Consider the following 20,632-nt stretch of genomic DNA (forward strand, 5'->3'; position numbering starts at 1 on the left):
AATATGGTAACAAGAAGGAGAAATGATGTTTTGGAAACCTTGAAACAATTTATTGAGTTGCTTTATACAAGATTAACAATTTTCACACCACCCCCCAACACCAACATCGTCGCGCCGCACAAAAGCCACAGCCCCTCTCACACCTAAGGAACGGCTGCTCCAAGGAAAGCCCCGCAGCGCCGCAGCCCCAGACCCCGGGGAGCCCGCTCTGCCAGCCCGTCTGCCCAGCCATGGCTGTTTAGGTCATTCACTCTTTCATTACCACAAATAAAGCATAAAGAAGAAAAAGAAATCTCATAAACTCCCCATCAAAGAAACGTTTCCCTGAGGCAAGAGGCATCACTAGATTCCTAAAAATGAGGGTATTCAGCTCCAGCTGCACACTCAATGGTACATGGGGAGGAGGGTGCGAGCGCTGCAGGGAAGGGACCTTGGGTGTTCTTGGGCGGAGAAGCCTGGAGAGTTCCCACTGCTCAGTGTTCACGGAAGGCCTCTGCACGGCTCTGAGCTCAGCAATACAAATCTCTTCTTTGGCTCTTTTGCTACTACCTAAGACTACTCTGTAAACAAACTGGAAACCCAAGTTGCAAAAAAAAAGATTAATATATAAAATAAGGGATAAGGAATCCACTTATCCACGTTAGCCAGATGTGAAACACATGTTGGTTCTTACAAAAAAAAAAAAAAAAAAAAAAAAAAAAAAAAAAAAAGCAGAGGCCTAGCCGGATAACTGAGTGAGGTCTTGCCCCGCTGGAAACAAGGCAAACCTCTGCATAACTGTGAGTTACTGAGCACTGTACCCTGGAAGGCAGGAACCAAGAGAGCTGCCTGTATCTCCACACAGGTGTACATTCTGAGAAGGCTGTTGACTCTTAACATATTTGCAATCACTTAGCTGAAGCAGTCAGTTCAGATAGGCCTTGGGGGACACACTCCACAGGACAGGCAAGTGCCCTAAACATCCGTGTGAAGCAGCCGCTGGCTGAATGCGCTCCAGGGCAGCTGTCCTGGCCTGTCTCCGGCGCGCTCTCCCAGCTCATCAGCGCACCGCCCTCAAGTCAGCGCACAGCCCTGCTGCCCGGAGAGCCCCAGGACGTCAAGGCCTGTTTCTACATGGCAGATGCTTCACAGGGGCCTGTTCCTGCAGCTCTGCCTGAGAATGGTTTCTAAATAAAACAAACTGGAATGTCTTTGACTTGGAGCCCCTCATATCCTTGGCCCTCAGAGATGAAGGGCTTTGGGGCTCTTCAGTCCACCTGAATGAACTCTGAAAAAACAAAACGGGGGCCCTGGCTATACTGGGACCTGGGGTCTGGGGGCCCAGATGACCTTCAAGTCAGGATGGCAGATTAGGATGTGCAACTGTAAAAAACTCAAACTGGCTATGTCTTAAATACAGACATATCTTTTAAAAAAGTCTTCATCTGAAATCCACTCAGAAAGCCGAATGGACGTGTGTCTAATTCTGCTCCACCATAAAGGCACTGGAATTATGTCTTACTATAATATGACATGCATTCTATCCAATGCATTAATGGTAATGATGAAATCTGGACCAAAATAAGTGTCTTTAAAAATCCTGTCACAACTGTTGAATCTACAAAAGTCTTTTCTCTGAAAGAGCTTCATTGTCATGTTCAGCAGAGAAGCTGGCCCCCAACACAATGAGCACACGTTAGGTGTTCTGAGTATTTTTCAAAAAGACAAGGTAAGTCTCCCAGCTGTGTGTCAGCCTGGGTTTTTGTCCTGTTGAGCACACAGCCTGAGGATGGGACGGACACCATGACCATCGGGGATCCCACTGTGGCCAGGGGTCCCTGATCAGTAGGGCACCAGGAGGTACTCTGACCAAATGCCAGGGGGTCAGGCAGGTTTCAAACAGGTGCGCCCTGCTCTGCCCTGACACCACAGCTTCGTACAAGACCCACCACACGCCCCAGCCCAGAGCTGCCCCTCCAACGATTGTCCATGACAGAGCCACGGGGCCCGGGGCACCAGGCCAGTCAGTGCCTCCACAGAGAAGCCCAGGGTTGCTCCCCTCACTGAAGGCACATCACAGTGCCAAGAGATGCTCCACTCAGCACTCACACCTTCGCCGGAAGGAAACCAATTGGCAGAAAGAGCATAGTGATTATCCAGTTTCTGAGACCTACTTGGTCAGCTTCCACCCAGACCTAAGTGAGTCGGGCCTTTCCTCTGAAGAGGTCACAATTTCCGTGGTACACCAGGCCCTTTTCCATGAAGCTGAGAAGCATCTGGAAAAAAATAAGCAAAAACAACACAAGTCTTTGAGGATCTCGGATTCCTTTAAGGCAGCAGTAACAAAAATTCAAGGGGATCACTCAACTAGCAAAAGCCCCTGAAAGCTGAGTTCCAAGGCTCAGACGAACCCAAAAACCCCTGATGGAGGCTGAGTGCACTGCTGCTTGCAGTAGCCTGCAGTGTACACGGCACTCGGAGCACCAGAAGGCAGGGGCCCGACGCATGCCTGCCACGGGAGTGCGTGTGTTCTCGGCCACCACCAAAGTCCCCTGGCGGGCTAGGCTCTGTGTGAGGTCCCAAGACCGTGCTGCACTCAAACAGCTATGAGACTCCCTCACCATCAGAATCCTCAGGTCCTACGAAACCAGCTCAAGGTGCTAAGAAGCTAGTGTTCTGAGTCTGCACGGGAAAGAGAGCAAAAAGCAGACGCAGTCACACAGCTTTCCATTTACAACCACTCAATGGAATCCTGCAACCTGAAGAAGGTGTAAAGGAGACAGAAATGGAGAAATGGTACAAAAAAGCACTTTCCCTTTTTTTTTTTTTTTTTTTTTTGGCACTAAAAATACCACAGGCCAACAGTCATGTTTCCAATGGCTCTTAAATTATTTTCTTTGTTTCAAAGTGTGACAGTTCCTGAAAGCAAGCAGAGGCAGGACTATCTTTCAAACCTAGGTCTTGCCTAGGTGGTTCTGTGACCCCGCATTACCCTCTTAGCTACACTAGCAGCCACCTGTTTGTGAGGTGAGTCCCCTGCAGCTACCGCTTCCCTAGAGGAAAACAGAGCCCTTGTTCACACAGGCTTAGCCCTTCAGTTCTTTTCTCTAAAGAAGCAAAATTTCCACCTTATAAATCTTCAATCCATTCTTACAGGCAAAAGGCCTCCAGCATTCACTAGGAATATGTCAGCCTCGGGGCAGGGGGTCAGGGACCCACAGCAAACATGGAGGAGCTTACACTCAGAAACATCAGGCCACAGGCATGCCCAGCCAGGCAGCTCCCTAACTCCCACCCCGGTACCCGCACACCAGGGCTACCCCAGCCTCAGCATCCTGCAGAATGGCTCTCGCCTGACCAGTGCAGCCTCACTGGTCCCCTCTGGAGCAGGTCTGGCGTAGTAAGAGCAGGAAGCCAAAACCAAGACCTGGTGAGCCTGCGCACCAGGGTCCCATGAGGTGTACTCAAGAATCAGGTTCCAGCTGCCTTCTCACAGCAATACCACACCCTTTTCTGAAAACCACTGCTCTATGGAGATGAAAAGCAGGAAAAGAAAAGGAACACTGCCCAGCTGTGTTCCTGAATGTCTGCTTTCACCCCTGAACTCAACCGAAGGCTGCTCCCTTGGGCATACTTTGTGGCAGCACAGGTAAGGGTCCCTCCTAAAACCTCACCATTGGGCTCTCCCTTTCACATAAAGCTTTAAGCACTTTTTATGGTGCCTGGGTGGCTCAGTCAGTTACGGGTCCAACTCTTTCTAATTTTTTTTTTATTTATTTTTGAGAGCGAGTGAGCGAGCAAGCCCAAGTTGGGGAGGGGCAGAAGTGGACAGAGAGAATCTGAAGCAGGTTCCACACCATCATCACAGAGCCTGATGCGGGGCTCAAACTCACTAACCATGAGATCATGACTTGGGCCAAAACCAAAAAGGGAGATGTGTAACTGACTGAGCCACCTAGGCACCCCATTAAGCCTCTGATGCCTGATTTCAGCTCAGGTCATGATCTCAGGGTTCATGGGATCAAGCCCCGCATCTGGTTCCATGCTGACAGCAAAGAGCCTGCCTGGGATTCTCTCTGTCCCTCTCTCTCTGCCCTTCCCCCAGGTGACTTTCTCACCCTTACACTCTCCCTCCCTCCCTCTCTCTCTCTAAACAAACAAGCAAATAAAGCCTTGAGAGCTTTCTGTTAGCTGCAGCACCTGGAAGGTATAGCAACTTAATTGAACACTTTCCGGTTCCCCAATTAACCCTTGGAAATGAGCACCAATGTTAAGCACCAAGTTTCGCTAAGGGAATTCCCCTGCTTTGAATACAGGCCATCACTGCCTCCCCTGTGAGCACACAGGGTAAGGCCGACCCAGTGGCAATCCCAAGTGGGGAATGAGGGGAAATTCCAAAGTGGAAGCCTATGTTGATCTCTTGGAGTCCCCAAAGAGCCAGAGCCTTCAAGGACAAACCAGGACAACACAATGACAACGAGTAGAAGACACTGAACTCCCTGGCAGCAGACAAGGCATCTGAACGAGTGGAGAGCAGAATGCCGCGTGGTGCGTGTGGCACTCTGACCACCTGGCAATTACCTGGCAGACTCTGCGGGACGTGAGTGGACACGGCAGCGTGTGGGAGAGGCGCTGCACGGGGCGGGCTGGAGTGCAAGCCAGCCAGGAGACCTGAGAGAAAACAGGAGGGGAGAAAAGAACAAAACACACACATTGAAGACAGGAACAGAAAAGATGCTTCAGTGGTCGAGAGCCCAGACAACCTCCTGGACTGGTTCTGGGTCAGAACCCCAAGGGGGAGGGGGCTCAGCACGGTTCCCAGGAACGCTGCCCAGGGTCACACACCAGACAAACACAGGAACCCAGCACACAACAACAGAACTCATCAATCAGCACAGGCAGTGGGGAACCTTCTGTCCATCCAGCACAAGGAGACAAGCAGAGAAGCACTTACTATGGTTGAGGCCGTGATGGAACGTCCCAGGGGCAGGACCCGTGACGATGGCATCCTTGGAAACCCCTGCTTTGGCAGAGGACTCGGCGCTGAAGGATACCACATGGAGAGGAAACTGGGAGATGATCCCTAGGGAGTTGGAGTTCATGGCTCCAGGCAGCTTCGGGCTGCCAGACTTGTAGGACGCAGACAGCAGATTTAAGGGCGAGGAGCTGGCCAGCAGCACAGCCCCACTCGTTCCTTTCTGGGGAGGAAACACAGCACGGTCAGAGCACCAGCACTGTTCAAAGCTCACTCACAGGGGCGCCTGGGTGGCGCAGTCGGTTAAGCGTCCGACTTCAGCCAGGTCACGATCTCGCGGTCCGTGAGTTCGAGCCCCGCGTCGGGCTCTTGGCTGATGGCTCGGAGCCTGGAGCCTGTTTCCGATTCTGTGTCTCCCTCTCTCTCTGCCCCTCCCCCATTCATGCTCTGTCTCTCTCTGTCCCAAAAATAAATAAACGTTGAAAAAAAAAAATTTTTTTTAAAAAAAAAGCTCACTCACAAACCAAAGCTGGGGATGGACGTGCAGGGCAGGGACCCTCTTGTACACCACCCCTTGTGACGGCAGCCCCTGCACTGCTGCCCTCAAAGGAAGAAAGAGGATGGACTCTAAACTGGCACGGAGAGGAGCACCTGGGTGGCTCAGTCGGTGAAGCGTCCGACTTCGGCTCGGGTCATGATCTCACGATTCGTGGGTTTGAGCCCCACATGAGGCTCAGTGCTGACAGCTCAGAGCCTGAAGCCTGCTCTGGGTTGTGTCCTCCCCTCTCTCTGCCCCTCCCCCACTCGTACTCAGTCTCTCTCAAAAATAAATTAAAAAAAATAAAAAACTGGCATGGAATGGCTCCCAGGACCATGTTCATTTAAAAAACCAAGTATAGGGGTGCCTGGGTGGCTCAGTCGGTTAAGCGTCCGACTTCGGCTCAGGTCATGATCTCACAGTTTGTGAGTTCGAGCCCCGCATTGGGCTCTGTGCTGACAGTGCAGAGCCTGGAGCCTGTTTCGGATTCTGTGTCTCCCTCTCTCTCTCTGACCCTCCCCCACTCATGCTCTATGTCTCAAAAATAAACGTTAAAAAAAAAATTTTTTTAAACCAAGTATAAATTACTCCTTTGTGTAAGAAAGGAAGACCATCTTACCCAAACATCCACAGATGTAGGTACACACAAACACCAGTGTGTTGGTATTTATGTACATTAAACATACACACACATACATATTTGTATGTTTTGACCTCTGTCGTTATAAAGAGATGGGAAAACCCTGGAAACTAAGGAACACAGCTACCTTGCAGGGGTGGAGCTAGGGTAGAGGTAGGTGAGATCCTGCTGTACATACCTTTCTATAGTTGTCTTTGTAACACCAGAGTCATTTTCTATGTTGGAAACATGAAAACAATTGCTCTCTCATTTCCCCAGCCTGCATCCAAACTTCCTGTAATTACCTACCGGCAAGCCTCATCGACCATTGGACTCTGTCAAACTGCCTTTATCTGACCTGCAGAGTCCTTTAAAATCCAACCAAAAGGGAATCACTCTTACAAGTTACTGATTTCCTGGGGCATGAACATCTCCACAAAACTGATGAGCTGAGAGATGACGCCATTTTCATTTACTTGTTTTGAGAGATAGACAAATAGGAGGCTATGAAATGTGAAAGGAGTTTTGTGGCTCATTCTGTGTCACCCAGGATCATAGCACCTCTGGCAAACCAGTCCTTTCCCTCTGCTCATCCTCAGGAGAAGTTTCCAGCTCTCCCGGGATTCCTACCACTAGAAAAGCAAAAACCTACAAACAGGAAGCCCAGGCCTCCTTCCAGTTTCCGGGCTCACTATTCCTACCTGACCTTCAGTGTCGGATCTCTCTCTCCGACCAGGGCAAGGCAAGCGGCCCTGTCCACAAGACCCACGAGGGGCGGACTGCTGTGCCAGGACACTCACTGGCAAGGAGGTAGACGATGTCATGCTGCTAACTGCGCTGGACTTCAGGGAGGAGGTCAGTAGCTTTGCCACTCCCTGGGTCCCACCACTGGAGTCTCCATTTGGACCACCCGGAGGGGCCACCAGGGTCAGCTTTTGGGAAACGGGTGGTTTTTTCACTGCAGAGGCTGGGACGGGTCTGCTGGCAGACTGTCCTGTGGAGGGAGGCTGTACGCCGGGGAGCAGGTTCCCGGAAGTAGAGGTCTGGACTGGTGTTCCTCCAGAGGAAGAGCTGCTGCCAGAAGAAACCCCATGTTTAGAGACAGAGCTGGCAAAGGGACTATTCTTGTAAGACGGCCCTGAAGAGCCAGCGGAGTGCTGTTTTGCTGGATGGCTCGGGGCAGTGGAGGATGAGGCTGGGGTCTTATGAGAGGTGCTGCTGGAGACCGGGGGGCCTCCTGACGAGGCCGGCGTGGAGGGATGGAAGCTCTGGCCTTTGGTTGCTGTCTTCACAAGCTGGAGGAGGGAACGATGGCACTGTGGGGAGGAAGGCTTTGGGCCCTGGAGCTTATTGACAAAAGGAGCTGGGGGGGTGAAGCTCTTCTGCTGTTGAGCACCCGCGTGAAACACTTTCACCTGGGGGCCGGGCACAGGAGCTGCCGCCTGGGGTGTGTGAGACGTCCGTGGCAAGCCGTGGTGCTTTGCTTTGGACTGGTGTGCTTCCGGCAGGCCCTTGCTGAGCGCAGCCTGACAGGACAGCTCTTTGTAGCCAGAACTCTCCGGTTTTTTCTCCTGAGAGGACTGCCCCAGTGCCAAAGCCTGTTCAGCTAGAAAATTGAGGGGAGACTGCAGAGAACTAGAAGGCGATGGGGCGGAAGGGTTGGGCTTCGGAAAGTTCCTCTTCTCGTCTGTACATACGGCGCCTACGATCTTCTCTGCGGGTGCTTTCGAGGGTGCAGGCAATGTGAACTCAGAGCTCCCACTTGCTCTGCTATTCAGCACAGCCAGTTCCTTGGACACAACCTCCAATGAGGACGCTGAATTACGGATCAAGTCTCCATCCAAGGAGTCCTCAAGGTTGATAGGAGCAGGATTAGCAAGGCTGCCAGATGCCTGGGATGAGAGCTCCCTGTTTGTGGCCCCGATGCTCAGGCCTCCTCCCGCGTGTTCTGAAGGCAAAGCCAGGGGGCCACCAATCTGACCTGATGGGACGGAAACCTTTTTGTCAGGCTTAGAAGAGGATTCCTAAAGGAAAGGAGAAATTCCAATGGTTAGAAATGTCCAAAGATGCCAACGCTGGCCCTGTGGTGAGGATGCAAACCTAAGAGCACCACAGGCCCCCAAAACCCAGGCTCTCCTGCACGGTCACAAAACAGGGGAGGAGCAGAGTAGCTGCCATGCCTGCTTGCACTTGAAAATGCTGCTACCCCTTCGCCCTCTCTGGCTCATGTCTGGCTGGCTGGGACTGGCTTACCAAGCATGCTTTCTTGTTAAGTACACATCCATCCACAAAGAAACTCTTATTCTGTTTCTGAAAAAGTGTAACACTTGAGCAAGAGATGCTCTTTCCCTGTTGGCCTCACATGGTCTCAGAGTGCTCCCAGCTGCACTCAGAAAATGAGGCATGGCATGAGAATTGCCTTGAATTAGCTTTCTTTTCCTCCCTGATCTTCTCTAGCACCCGTCTCTTCAGCTGGGCGCAAAGGAAAAGTCCTGTCACGGGAGCAGGAACAGGGTCTACCTCATTAATGCCACATCCTGAGTGCTTATTGCCATGTGTCTGAGACACCGAAGGAGCTCAACAGATACTTAGGAATACAGAATCTGCACAGCTTACTCCCATGGACTAGGTGTGTTAAGGGCACAGGAACTGGTAAAAATTTTGGCACAATAGCAATTTTTACTACACTGAGAGGTTTCTGCAATGCCTAAGATGGTTCTCGGTCTCTGCTCTCTACCCACTGTACTTCCCTCCATCTCTGCCAGGCAAATGCAACAAAGCCAGCTTCCTCCAGGCTCACCACTTAGCTGGCAGTGTTCTTCCATGAAAAATCTACCACCACACTGCAAGACCTGAGCATCTGCAGGGGCTTTTCACTCCTCAGAGGGAGGTCGGGAGACCTCACTTAAATCTCACCACCACCCCCAGGAACTGGCCAGGTGGGTATGATCTCTTAGAACTAAGGCAGGAAGATATTATGTGGCCCAGCTCAGGTCTCTACCCTGCCAACCTCAGGCACCTGTAGTGGGGCAGGCTGCCTCTTGGTACAACCTCAAGAATGCCATCCTGGAGAGTTGCCTCCCAGTCCAGCAAAGCTCGACGAGTTGCTATGGTCAACTGACAGGTTTCACGTGCATGGCTGGAGGATGGAGAATGGTACATGACCAGAGCAGGCTGACTCACCTTCATCTTGATTTTGGATGAGGCCATTACTTTCTTCTTGGCCCTAGTAAAAGGAAGGAACACAGAAAAGGTTTAGAGGAGATCCACAAAGGAAATGAAAATAATAGTAGTCCTGGGAAGAGAAAACACGGACTCACAGGATTGATGTCAGGTGCCCATGGCCTCGTCTGCTCTCCTTAAACAGAGTCCTGAAATAGAGAACACTGGATGGTTTGCGCAAGCTCCCTGAAAGCAGGCACTCTTCTTCTAGAGCTTTCCTACCACCCCTGGTACTCAGTGGCTATTACGCCTTAAATATCAGTGGACTGGTGAGCTGGATTCCTAGTGAGAGGATCTAAAGTAGCCACACTGGCCATTCAAAAGCGAAGAGTCTAGGAGTGACCCAAAAAAGCTATGGCTCTGCCCCAATATTTCTCATAGGATTTTTCCCCTAGAGACAGCAGTGCTTTCCTTATTGCTGATTCTTACCCCTTCCAAAGGTCAAATGTGGAGTGACCCACAGCATGTCTTTTCCCAGGAAAACACAACAAAATTTTCTTTGTGACCCTCCCTATGCAATTTCACAGGGATGCCTAGGTGGCTCAGTAGGTTAAGCATCAGACTTTATGGATCATGAGTGACCTTGGCTTGTAAGTTCAAGGCCCACATCAGGCTCTCTGCTGTCAGCGCACAAACCCCACTTAGGATCCTTTGTCTTCCTCTCTCTGCCCCTTCCCTGCATATGCACACACTCTCTCAAAAATAAACATTAAAAAAAAAAAGAAGGGGCGCCTGGGTGGCGCAGTCGGTTGAGCGTCCGACTTCAGCCAGGTCACGATCTCGCGGTCCGTGAGTTCGAGCCCCGCGTCAGGCTCTGGGCTGATGACTCAGAGCCTGGAGCCTGTTTCCGATTCTGTGTCTCCCTCTCTCTCTGCCCCTCCCCCGTTCATGCTCTGTCTCTCTCTGTCCCAAAAATAAATAAATGTTGAAAAAAAAAAAAAGAAAAGAAAAGAAAGAAATTCAATCTGTAAAGAGAGAAGAGCATTTCCACCTAAAGAAGGTACAGAGACAAGGAGAGGAAGTTCCATGACTTGAACTCTGGGAAGGTGGTGGAGTAGGAAGCACCAGAAACTGTCCACCCTCCTGGACAGCAACTGCACTAATAATACAATCTGTCTAAAGGAACTATTTGGGAACGCTAGAGTGTGTTGAAGGCTTACCATGGGGGGCTGGGGGTGGGGGGTGGGGAGGGGAAAGGCCTGGAGGGTAAACTGCTGTCAATTTCAGCCCTTAGCACAGATGCAGCCTCCTGACCCCAGCACCACGGCAGGGAGGTATACACATGTTCCTGCAGCAGCTTGCACGCAGCTTGTGGGAAGTAGGGCAGGCAAAAAGGACCCTGTCCAACTACGGCGAAATCTCTGCTTCGGTTGCTAATTGCTGCTTTTCATCACAGAGGTGCAAAGAGGTGGGCAGCCACTGCTGTCCCCTTCTACCAACCATTGTTGCATGCCCCTGCCCCTCTGGCTGAGGTGACTTCCAGGGGATTTGAAAAACCAGTGCCCTTTGTCCCCGCTTCACTTATTCACTTTCCCACTTTCAGGAGACAGACATTAAACACCAGAACATTCAAAACAACTGTATATATGGGGAAAAATGAGAAAGTGACTATACAAGTCCAAGGAAGGGTTTGGTCAAGACCTGGGAAGAAAGTTCACACCACAGGCTGCTCCCTGGCACCGAGACCACCCACAACATTCACAAAAATAAAATCAATAAACAGAACAGTGACCACAGTTACCAATACTGAATTGTAAATTTGAAAGTTGCCGAGTTCATCTTATAAGAGTTCTCGTCAAAGAAAAGAAGAATTGTTACTATGTGAGGTGATGGATGTTCCCAAGAAATTAAAAAAAGGATGTGTGAACAAAATGGAAATAAAGAAATAGAAAACCTAAAAAGAAATCAAAAAGAGATTTTGGAGCTTTAAAGTGTAATAACTGAAACAAAAAATTCCCTGGAGATGTTCAAACACAGATGTGAGCAGGCACAAGAAAAAAATCCACAAATTTGAATAGAGGACAATGGAAATCGCCAAGGCTGAGGAACAGAGAGAAAAAAGACTGAAGAAAAGTGACCAGGGCGTAGGAGACATGTGGGACACCATCACTTGGAGCAGAAGGCACACCACACACTGTACAAGTCCCAGAAGAAGAGGGAGCAAAGGGCAGAGAGAATAGTGGACAAAAACTGGCTAAAAACTCCAAAAATCTGGTGAAAGAGATGAACATAAAAATCCAAGAAGCTCAAAGAACTCTAAGATGAACCCCACACAAAGCAATATAATCAAACTTTTTTTTCTAAAGTTTTATTTATTTCGAGAGAGAGAGAGAGAGAGAGAGCGCGCGCCTGCGCATGAGCAGGGGAGGGGCAGAGAGAGACAGGGAAAGACAGAATCCCAAGCAAGAGCCATGATGTCAATGCAGAGCCCTATGAGGGGGCTCAATGTCCTGAACCATGAGATCACGACGTGAGCCAAAATCAAGAGTTGACACTTAACCGACTAAGCCACCCAGGCGCCCCTATAACTGAACTTTTAAAACACAAAGACAGAATCTTCAAAACCCATAGAGAGAAGTAAATCATCATTTAAATTATCAACAGATTTCTCATCATAAACTTGGGAGTCCAGAAGATAGTGAGCTAATATACTCAAAGTGCTAAAAGAGGGGGCGCCTGAGTGGCTCAGTTGGTCAAGCGTCGACTTCAGCTCAGATCATGAACTCGCGGTTCGCGAGTTCGAGCCCCGCGTTGCACTCTGGGCTGACAGCTCAAAGCCTGGAGCCCCTTCAGATTCTGCGTCTGCCTCTGTCTGCCCCTCTGCTGCTTGCACTCTGTCTCTCGCATTGTCTTAAAAATAAAAATAAACATCAAAGTGCTAAAAGAGAAGGTCAGACCAGAATCCAAATCCAGTAAAGCTGTCCTTCAAAAGTGGGAGAAATATTAAGATACTCCCAGATGGGGATGCCTGCGTGGCTCAGTTGGTTAAGCATCCAACTCTTGATTTCAGCTCAGGTCACAATCTCACAGTTGCGAGATTGAGCCCTGCGTCAGGCTCCATGGAGCCTGCTGGAGATTCTCTATCTCCTGTTGTCTCTCTGCCCCTCCACCTGCTTATGCGCACGCGCTCTCTCTCTCTCTCTCTCTCTCTCAAAATAAATAAAGATTTTAAAATATATATATATATATATATTTAAAAAAAAAAAAAAAAAAGGTACTCCCAGATGAGTAAGAGCTGAAGAAAATCGTGAGCACTAAACTGCCCTGAAGGAAATGCTCCAGGGCACCCTGTGAGGTCAAATAAAAGAACAACCAACAGTAGTTCAAAGCCATGCAAAGAAATAAGGATCTCAGAAATGGAAATACAAGGGCAATTATAACAGCTAGTATTCTCATGAAAATGGTTTGTCACTGTGCTTTTTATTTTCTACATGACTTAAGAGACTAAAACTTTAAGGAAAAAAGTAATCATTAGTATAAAAGCTAGCATTGCTATCACTTTGGTTTGTAACTCCAAATCTTGTTTTCTACCTAATTTAACACACTAATGTATCTCTAAGAATTATCAGCTTATGTTTTAGAGCACATGATGTATAAAAATGTAATTTTGTGACATCAACAACCAAAAGGGGTGAGGACAGAATTGTAGGGGAGCAGAGTTCACAGGTCACTGAATTTATAGAAGCAAGCCCTTCCTTCCATTAATTACTTTAAATATGAATGGATCAAACTTTCCAATCAAAACACTGAGATTAGCAGAATGGATAAACAACTCAACGCTGTCTACAAGAAACTCACTTAAGATCCAAAGGCAAAAACAAGTTGAAGGTGAAAAGGTGGAAGAATATATTCCACACCAAGAGTAACCAGAGAAAACAAGGAGGGCTGTGCTGACATCAGATAAGAGAGACTTTAAATCAAGAAACATTACAAGACAAAAAAGGTCATTATGTACTAATAAACACCTCAATACAGCAGGAAGATATAATACTCATAAACATTCCTGCAACTGAGGCAAAAACTGACAGAACTAGAGGGAAAAGCCGACAATTTTACATTAAGAGTTGGAGACTTCAGTACCTCACTCACACTAATGGATAGAACAACTAGAAACAAGACAAATAAGACAACAGAAGACTTAACATATAAACCAGCTAGATCTAACAGACATACACAGAACACTCTACCCCACAACAGAATACATATTCTTCTCAAGTGTACACGACACACTTCCCAGGACACAGGCCACAAATTAAGTCTAAAGACATTTAAAAAGATAGACATTACACAGAGTATCTTCTCTGACCACAAGAGGCTACAGCTACAAATCAACGACAGAAGGAAAACTGACAAATTCACAAAATTGTGGAAATCAGAAAACATACTTTTTAAACAGTCAATGGAGCAAAGAAAAAAATCACAAAGGAAATTAGAAAATACTTGAAAGACAGATGAAAAGGAAAATACAACATACCAAAACTTACAGACACACCCAAAAGGATGTTAAGAGGGTACTTACAGCTATAAACGTTTAAAAACAAGAAAAATCCCAAATCAACAACCTAACTTTACAACTTAAGGTACTGGTAAAAGAACAAATTAAACCTAAAGCCAACAGGAAGGAAGCAAACACTGGAGATCAGAGCATAAATAAATAAAACAGAGAATAAATAGAGAAAAATCAGATCAACACAACGGACAAATCTTTAGCTCGATGGGTAAGAAACGAGAGGAGACTCAAATTACCAAAATCAGGAATGAAAGTGGGGACATTACTACTGATTCTACAAATAAAAAGGACTGTAAGAGAGGCTATGAATAACTGCACACCAACAAACTGGATTACCTACTTAAAATGGACAAATTCCTAGAAACCCAAAACCTACCAAGTAATTCCCAAAGAAATAAAAATTCTGACTAGAGCTAAACTAGCAAGGGGACTGAGTCTGTGATCAAAAATCTCCCAACAAAAGAAAGGCCCAGACCTGATGGCTTCATGGGTGGATTCTACCAAGTATTTTAAGCACTACCAACCCTTCTCAAACTTTTCCAAAACTGAAGAAGAGGGAATACATACAAATTCATTCTATGAAGCCAGCGTTACCCTGATACCAAAGCCGGGCAAAGACACTGTAAGAAAACTACAAATATCCCCTATTAATACCGATGCAAAACTCCCCAACAAAATACTAGTAAAGAGAATTCAGAAGCAGATTTAAGAAGATTATACATCATGACCAAGTGAGATTTGTGCCTGGAATGCAAGGGTGGTTCCATATACGAAAACTGACCAGTGTGACACGCCCCATCAACAGAATGAAGGAATAAAGCCCCACGTGAACATCTCAATTGATGGAGAAAAGACGCAGGACAAAATTCAACACCCTTTCATGATAAAAACACTCAACTAGGAATAGAAGAAAACTACCTCCACATAATAAAAGCCATGTATGAAATCCCACCCAACCCCGCTTCCACCCCCAGCGAACATAATAGTCAATGGTGAAAGGCTAAAAGCGTTTCCTCTGAGATCACGAACAAGGTAAGAATGCCTGCTTTCACCACTCCTATTCAACGTAGTACTAGGAGTTCTAGCCAGAGCAGTTAGGCAAGAAAGAGAAACAAAAGGCATCCAAATTGGAAAGGAAGAAGTAAGCTTATCTCTGCAGATGATATGATCTTTTATGTAGAGAACTCTAAAGATTCCAAAAAATTTTCAGAATAGATTTTGCAAAGTAGTAGGATATAAAATCAACATACACAAAAATCAGCTCCATTTCTGTACACAAAAAATGAACAATCTGAAAAAGAAATTACAAAAATAATTCCATTCCCAACAGCATCCGAAAACAAAACAAAAACCAGGAATTAACCTCACTAGGCACGTTAAGAGACTTGCACAATGAAAATGACAAAATATTGCTAAAAGAAATTAAAGACAGAAATAAATGGAAACACATCCCACCATGGATTGGACTTAATATTACTAAAATATCAACACTACCCAAAGCAATCTACAGATTCAATGCAATCCCTAGCAAAATCCCAATGACTGTTTTTTGCAGAAGTAGAAAAACCCACCCTAAAATGTATAGGGAATTTCAAAGGACCCTGCACAGTCAAAATAATCTTGAAAAAGAATAAAGCTGGAGAATCACACTTCTAGATTTCAAAACTTACTACAAAGCTACAGTAATCCAAACAGTGTGCAACTGGCATAAAAGCAGACACATGAACCAATGGAAGAGAACAGAGAGCCCAGAAATAAGCCCTCACATATACGGTCAAATGATTTTTCAACAAAGGTGCAAAGACCGATGAGGAAAGCACAACCTTTTCAACAGATGGTGCTGAAAAAGCTGGACATCCACATGCAAAAAAAAATGAAGTTGGACCCTTAACACCATATACAAAAATTAACTCAGCTTCATGACCCCAGATCTGACAATGGTATCTCACATATGATATCAAAGACACAAGCAACAAAAAGTAGACAAATTGGACTTCATTAAATTTAAAAATTTTGCATACTGAGGAGCATCTGGGTGGCTCAGTCAGTTGAGCATCTGACTCTTGACTTCCACTCAGGTCATGATATCACGGTTCTGAGGCCGAGCCCCACATTGGGCTCCACAATGAGTGTGACTCCTGCTTGGGATTCATTCTCTTTCTCTCTCTCTCTCTCCCCCTTCTGCTCCTCTCCCTCACTCACACTCTCTCAAAATAAGCAAATAAACATTAAAAAAAAATTTTGTGTGCATCAAAAGATACTATCCACAGAGTAAAACGGCAACTGACAAAATAAGAGAAAATATTTGGAAATCACATCTGTTAAGGGATTAGTATTCAGAATACAAAAGGAACTCCTAAAACAATAAAAGAACCTGATTAAAAAATGGGCAAAAGACTTAAACATTTCTCTTAAAAAAAGATATATAAATGGCCCAATATTATATATTAAATGATGCTCAACATCACCAATCACCAGGAAAACTCAAATCAAATATATAGGGAGATACCACATCACATCCATTACAATGGCTACTATCAAAAACCCAGAAAACGTCAAGTATTGGGAAGGATGTAGACAAATTGGAACATCTATGAACTATTGGTGGAAATACAAAATGATAAAACCACCATGGAAAACATTGATAGTTCCTCAAAAATTAAACATACAAGGGCACCTGGGCGGCTCAGTTGGTTAAGAGTCCAACTCTTGATTTCAGCTCAGGTCATGATCTCGCGGTTAGTCGGTTCGAGCCCCATGTCAGGTTCTCCACCAGCAGCGCAGAGCATGCTTGACACTTTGTCTCTCTTCCTCTCTCTCTGCCCCTTCCCTACTCACACTCTCTCAAATACATTAACATTAATGACAAAATTAAACACACAATTACCATGTGATCCAGCAACTCCACTTCTTGGCATATACACAGAAGAACTGAGAGCAGGGTGTCGAAGAGATATTTGTACACTCTAGTTCATAATAGCATAGCTCACAATAGCTAAAACATGGAAGCAACCTAAGTATCAGCTTAGGATGAATGAATAAGTAAAATGTGATCTATACATACAACGAAATTTTATTCTGCCTTAAAAAGGAAAGAAATTCTGTAATGTGTAATACAAACAAATTCTTGGAAATATTATACTAAGTGAAATAAGCCAGTTACAGAAAGACAAATTTTGTATGACTGCACTTATAGGACGTACTTGTAGTAGTCAAAATCATAGACAGAAAGTTGGGGCAACTGGGTGGCTCAGTCATTTAAGCATCCAACTTCAGCTTAGGTCATGATCTCACAGTCCGTGAGTTCGAGCCCCACGTCAGGCTCTGTGCTGACCGCTCAGAGCCTGGAGCCTGCTTCAGATTCTGTGTCTCCCTCTCTCTCTCTCTGCCTCTCCCCTGCTCATGCACTGTCTGTGTCTCAAAAATAAATAAAAACATTAAAAAAAAATTTTTTTTTAAATCATAGAGAGTAGAATGATGGTCACAGAATCTGGGCGGGGGGGCGGGGAATGCAGAGTTATTGTTCAATGGGTACAGAGTTTTCAGTTTTGTAAGATGAAAAGAGTTACGGAGATGGATAGTGATGGCTGCAAAAACAATGTGAACGTATTTAAAACCACTGCACTGTGCACCTAAAAATGGTTAAGATGGTGAATTTTATGTAAAGTGTATCTTCTCCCATTAAAAAAAAAAAGAACAGAGCACTAGCTCCAGCTAACTTTCCTGTCCAAGTATTGCAGAGTCCATTTTCATGGGAAGCTACAGAACACAGAAGTTCAGCACTTAACTCCAATAATCAGCCAGCCCTGTTCCTTGCAAATGAGACTTCTGTTCAGAACGGGAGCATGTTTCCAAGATGAAACTACTTCTCTACTTCTACCAAGAGCCAATATCTCAAAACAGGTAAGAGCACAGTGACGTGGGAAGAACATGCAGCCAACTCCAAACTGAAGTGTGACAAAGAATAACAAAGTCAAAACCCCATAGGTAACTTCGCTCTCCAAGGGAAGAGTAAGAGCCATTCACAGCAACCAGTATGGCCCCCAACTCCTCTAGTGGGAACAGAGCTGAGTCGGCTAGACAGTGACTCCCTGAGGGAAGGGACCGTGTTGGCCTGGCACAACAGAAGCACTCATATATGTCTTTAAGGCAAAAACACTCCACCTCATCACCACACTGACCATACTGGCTGCTCATGGCCCTCACCTGGCCTGCATCCAGCCTTTGGGCCAGAGAGGTTTGACCTCAGCATCCAGAAAGGCCTTCACATAGTCCTCCCAAGACTGGGTCTTATTGTTCCTCTCCAGATCGTAGGTCTCCAGTTTTATCTTCACCACGTGGCAGAGCAGCTCCCTGAGGAGTAAGCAGAAGTCAGAAACTTCAAACTACCCCAAATCCTTCTTTCAAGGTTTCAATTATGTGCTTTCAGCAGCCCTGATTAAAGTAAATGATTCTAACCTTCATTAGAAACACGGGAACATGCTCAGACACTGGCCCCACAAACCCTCCAATGAGGCAAGGTCCCAGTTTGGGCACACCTGATTTCATCATTCCATTGGAATTTCTTCCGGGGTCCCATTATCCTCCTGCCCCCCTTTTCTTCATCTTCTTCCTCATCAGAGCAAATCCGCTCCCTCTGCTCCTTGTCCTTCTCCTCTTCCAGCATCCTATAGCATGGAAAGAAATCAGTGGGACCCTAAGGGTCACGGCCACAAAAGAACTACTTTCTCCCACCCACCACCCCCCTCCCCCACTTGCCCATCCCGACCCCGGGCTTCTAAGAAAAGGTGCAAATGCTGCAGAAGAGCCAAGAGTCTCATTCACAAATGTAATAATGAAAACACACACACACACACACACACACACACACACACACACACACACACGAAAGAGAAAAGTCAAGAGGATGATGTCCCGTGAGAGCGATGGAACACACTTACTTGGCGACCTTGGCTTGTGTGTGTGCCTGGCACTCATCCTGGTACTTGGCCATCTGCTCTGGCATTGCCCTTCCAATGGCCTCCTTAAGCTTCTGGAGAGGCTCCTTTAGACGCCCCCCCTGCAGAAAACAGAACGTAGTGTAAGACTGGTTTTTGTATCACTTCTTATGCTGAGGACACACTATTGCACAAGGGCACTACAACAGCAGAGGTGGCATCTGTGAAGACTCAGTTACCCTCTCTGCTGGGCCCTAAAGCCAAGGGGCTCCATTCCAAAGTCACCTACCTGTTCATAGAGGTGAAGTTTCCGAGCACGTTTAACCAGGGAGTCCTTGCTGCAGGGCAGGAATGAAGCAAGATAGGCATATACCCCAGAACGGATTTGGCTACTCAGCTCCCGAGTTTGTACCTCTATGCTGAAGAACAGAACAGAGTCATCAAGGGTCCGTAGCTCAGTGGAGCTTCTCTCATCATTAGGTCACCCTACCACAGAGAGGAAAACTAAGAGCCAAGAACAGGTCAAACCTTTTGTCATCAGTCACACAATGTAACTAAGTGATGAGTGCAACAGATCTCCAGTAGTCACCAAATCAGAACTTCCACACCTGATGAACTCGGTTAGGTAAAGAGGGACAAAACCCTGAGGTCAAAGACAAGACCAAGTCAAAGGTAGTCAGGAAAACAGAACCCGAGAGAACAAGCTCGGAAGTACTAAATATCACAAACAACAAGAACTTTAGAGCTTTCAAAATGGAAAGTGATTGAGTTACTTGGTGTGGCCAGGAAATACTTTCCAACAGCATTTCCTTTTTTCCCAGTTCTATCCCTGATTAGGAAGTCAGGGAAGTCCTCACCCCTCCCACTGTCCCCATCTAGATCAGCAGAAAAAATATTTGTTTTCAATCCCTCAAGCTCTCTTTATGTGGCATGCTCCAGCAGGCTACCGTTCACACAAATTTCTCATGTATGCTGACCCTCAGGTGCTCTCTACAGTCCAGGCTTTCTGACCCAAGAGGCCAATCCCAATCCTGCTCATTTGCTAGAATATTCCCAAGTCTTGACAACTGTTCTTGCATGTGTAAAATCCTCAGTTGTTGAGCAACAAGCTTCCTCTCCTACATAATGCAAGAGAGAGAGAAGCTGGCAAGGCTGGAGGACCTGATACCAAGAACCTGGTTTGGACTTATATATGTGGTTTTTCTGCTTTTTTAATCCAATTCATACAGTGCAATATTTCAGAGGATCAGGCATGCGGGAGAAGTGTCATGGGATGATATGTACATACCCTGGCCTTGGGAGAGGAGAATGACCCCAGGAGAGCAGGCTCCTGAGACTATACCAAGTTACCTCTTACTTTTCTGCACAAGCAAGCAACACTTCCTCTCTCATCTTATACTTGCCAAGAAATCCTCTTCCAACTGCCCATGATCATTATATACAGTGTTCTATTAATACCTGCTGCTTAAGGTTAGTAAGACCTACCATTTCCTGGAAACAGATATTTGGTGTAAACAACCCCCTTTAAAAAAAAAAAAAAAAAAAGAATACGGGCACCTGGATAGCTCAGCCGGGTGAGCATCTGACTCTCGATTTCGGCTCAGGTCATAACCTCACAGCTCGTGGGTTCAAGCTCCACATTGGGCTCTGCGCCGACAATGCGGAGTCTGCTTGGGATCTCTCCCTCTCTGCCCCTTCCTGGCTTGTGTTCTCCCTCTCTCTCTCTCAAAATACATATAAGTAAACTTAAAAATAAATAAATAAACTAAAGGAAAATAATCACCGTTTTTTTCTCTCAGAAGCAGTCATCTTTAGGCAGTTCCATCCACACCCATTTCCCTGGCCTGCACAA

General features: G+C 46.5%; 1 protein-coding gene across 3 annotated transcripts in view; it reads right to left on the minus strand.

Moving 5' to 3' along the window:
- Window positions 1-28: 28 nt before the first annotated feature.
- Window positions 29-20,632, minus strand: part of UBN1 (ubinuclein 1) — a 39,190-nt gene continuing 18,586 nt past the window's right edge. Inside the window, exons 9-18 of one of the 3 annotated variants that reach the window (XM_040459086.1) lie at window positions 19,070-19,199; window positions 18,784-18,902; window positions 18,382-18,510; window positions 18,050-18,196; window positions 9,432-9,482; window positions 9,295-9,337; window positions 6,813-8,135; window positions 4,934-5,177; window positions 4,561-4,650; window positions 29-2,255 (exon numbers count right to left, since the gene is read on the minus strand). In XM_040459086.1, the coding sequence (XP_040315020.1) occupies window positions 2,206-2,255; window positions 4,561-4,650; window positions 4,934-5,177; window positions 6,813-8,135; window positions 9,295-9,337; window positions 9,432-9,482; window positions 18,050-18,196; window positions 18,382-18,510; window positions 18,784-18,902; window positions 19,070-19,199 (2,326 nt within the window). In that variant the 3' untranslated portion in view covers window positions 29-2,205. The remainder of the gene's footprint in view (window positions 2,256-4,560; window positions 4,651-4,933; window positions 5,178-6,812; window positions 8,136-9,294; window positions 9,338-9,431; window positions 9,483-18,049; window positions 18,197-18,381; window positions 18,511-18,783; window positions 18,903-19,069; window positions 19,200-20,632) is intronic. The other 2 variants (XM_040459088.1, XR_005785686.1) reach the window with 2 other exon arrangements.

Source organism: Herpailurus yagouaroundi, unplaced genomic scaffold (genome assembly GCF_014898765.1).
Source record: "Herpailurus yagouaroundi ecotype Mexico unplaced genomic scaffold, PumYag 222, whole genome shotgun sequence".
Lineage (NCBI taxonomy): Eukaryota > Metazoa > Chordata > Mammalia > Carnivora > Felidae > Herpailurus > Herpailurus yagouaroundi.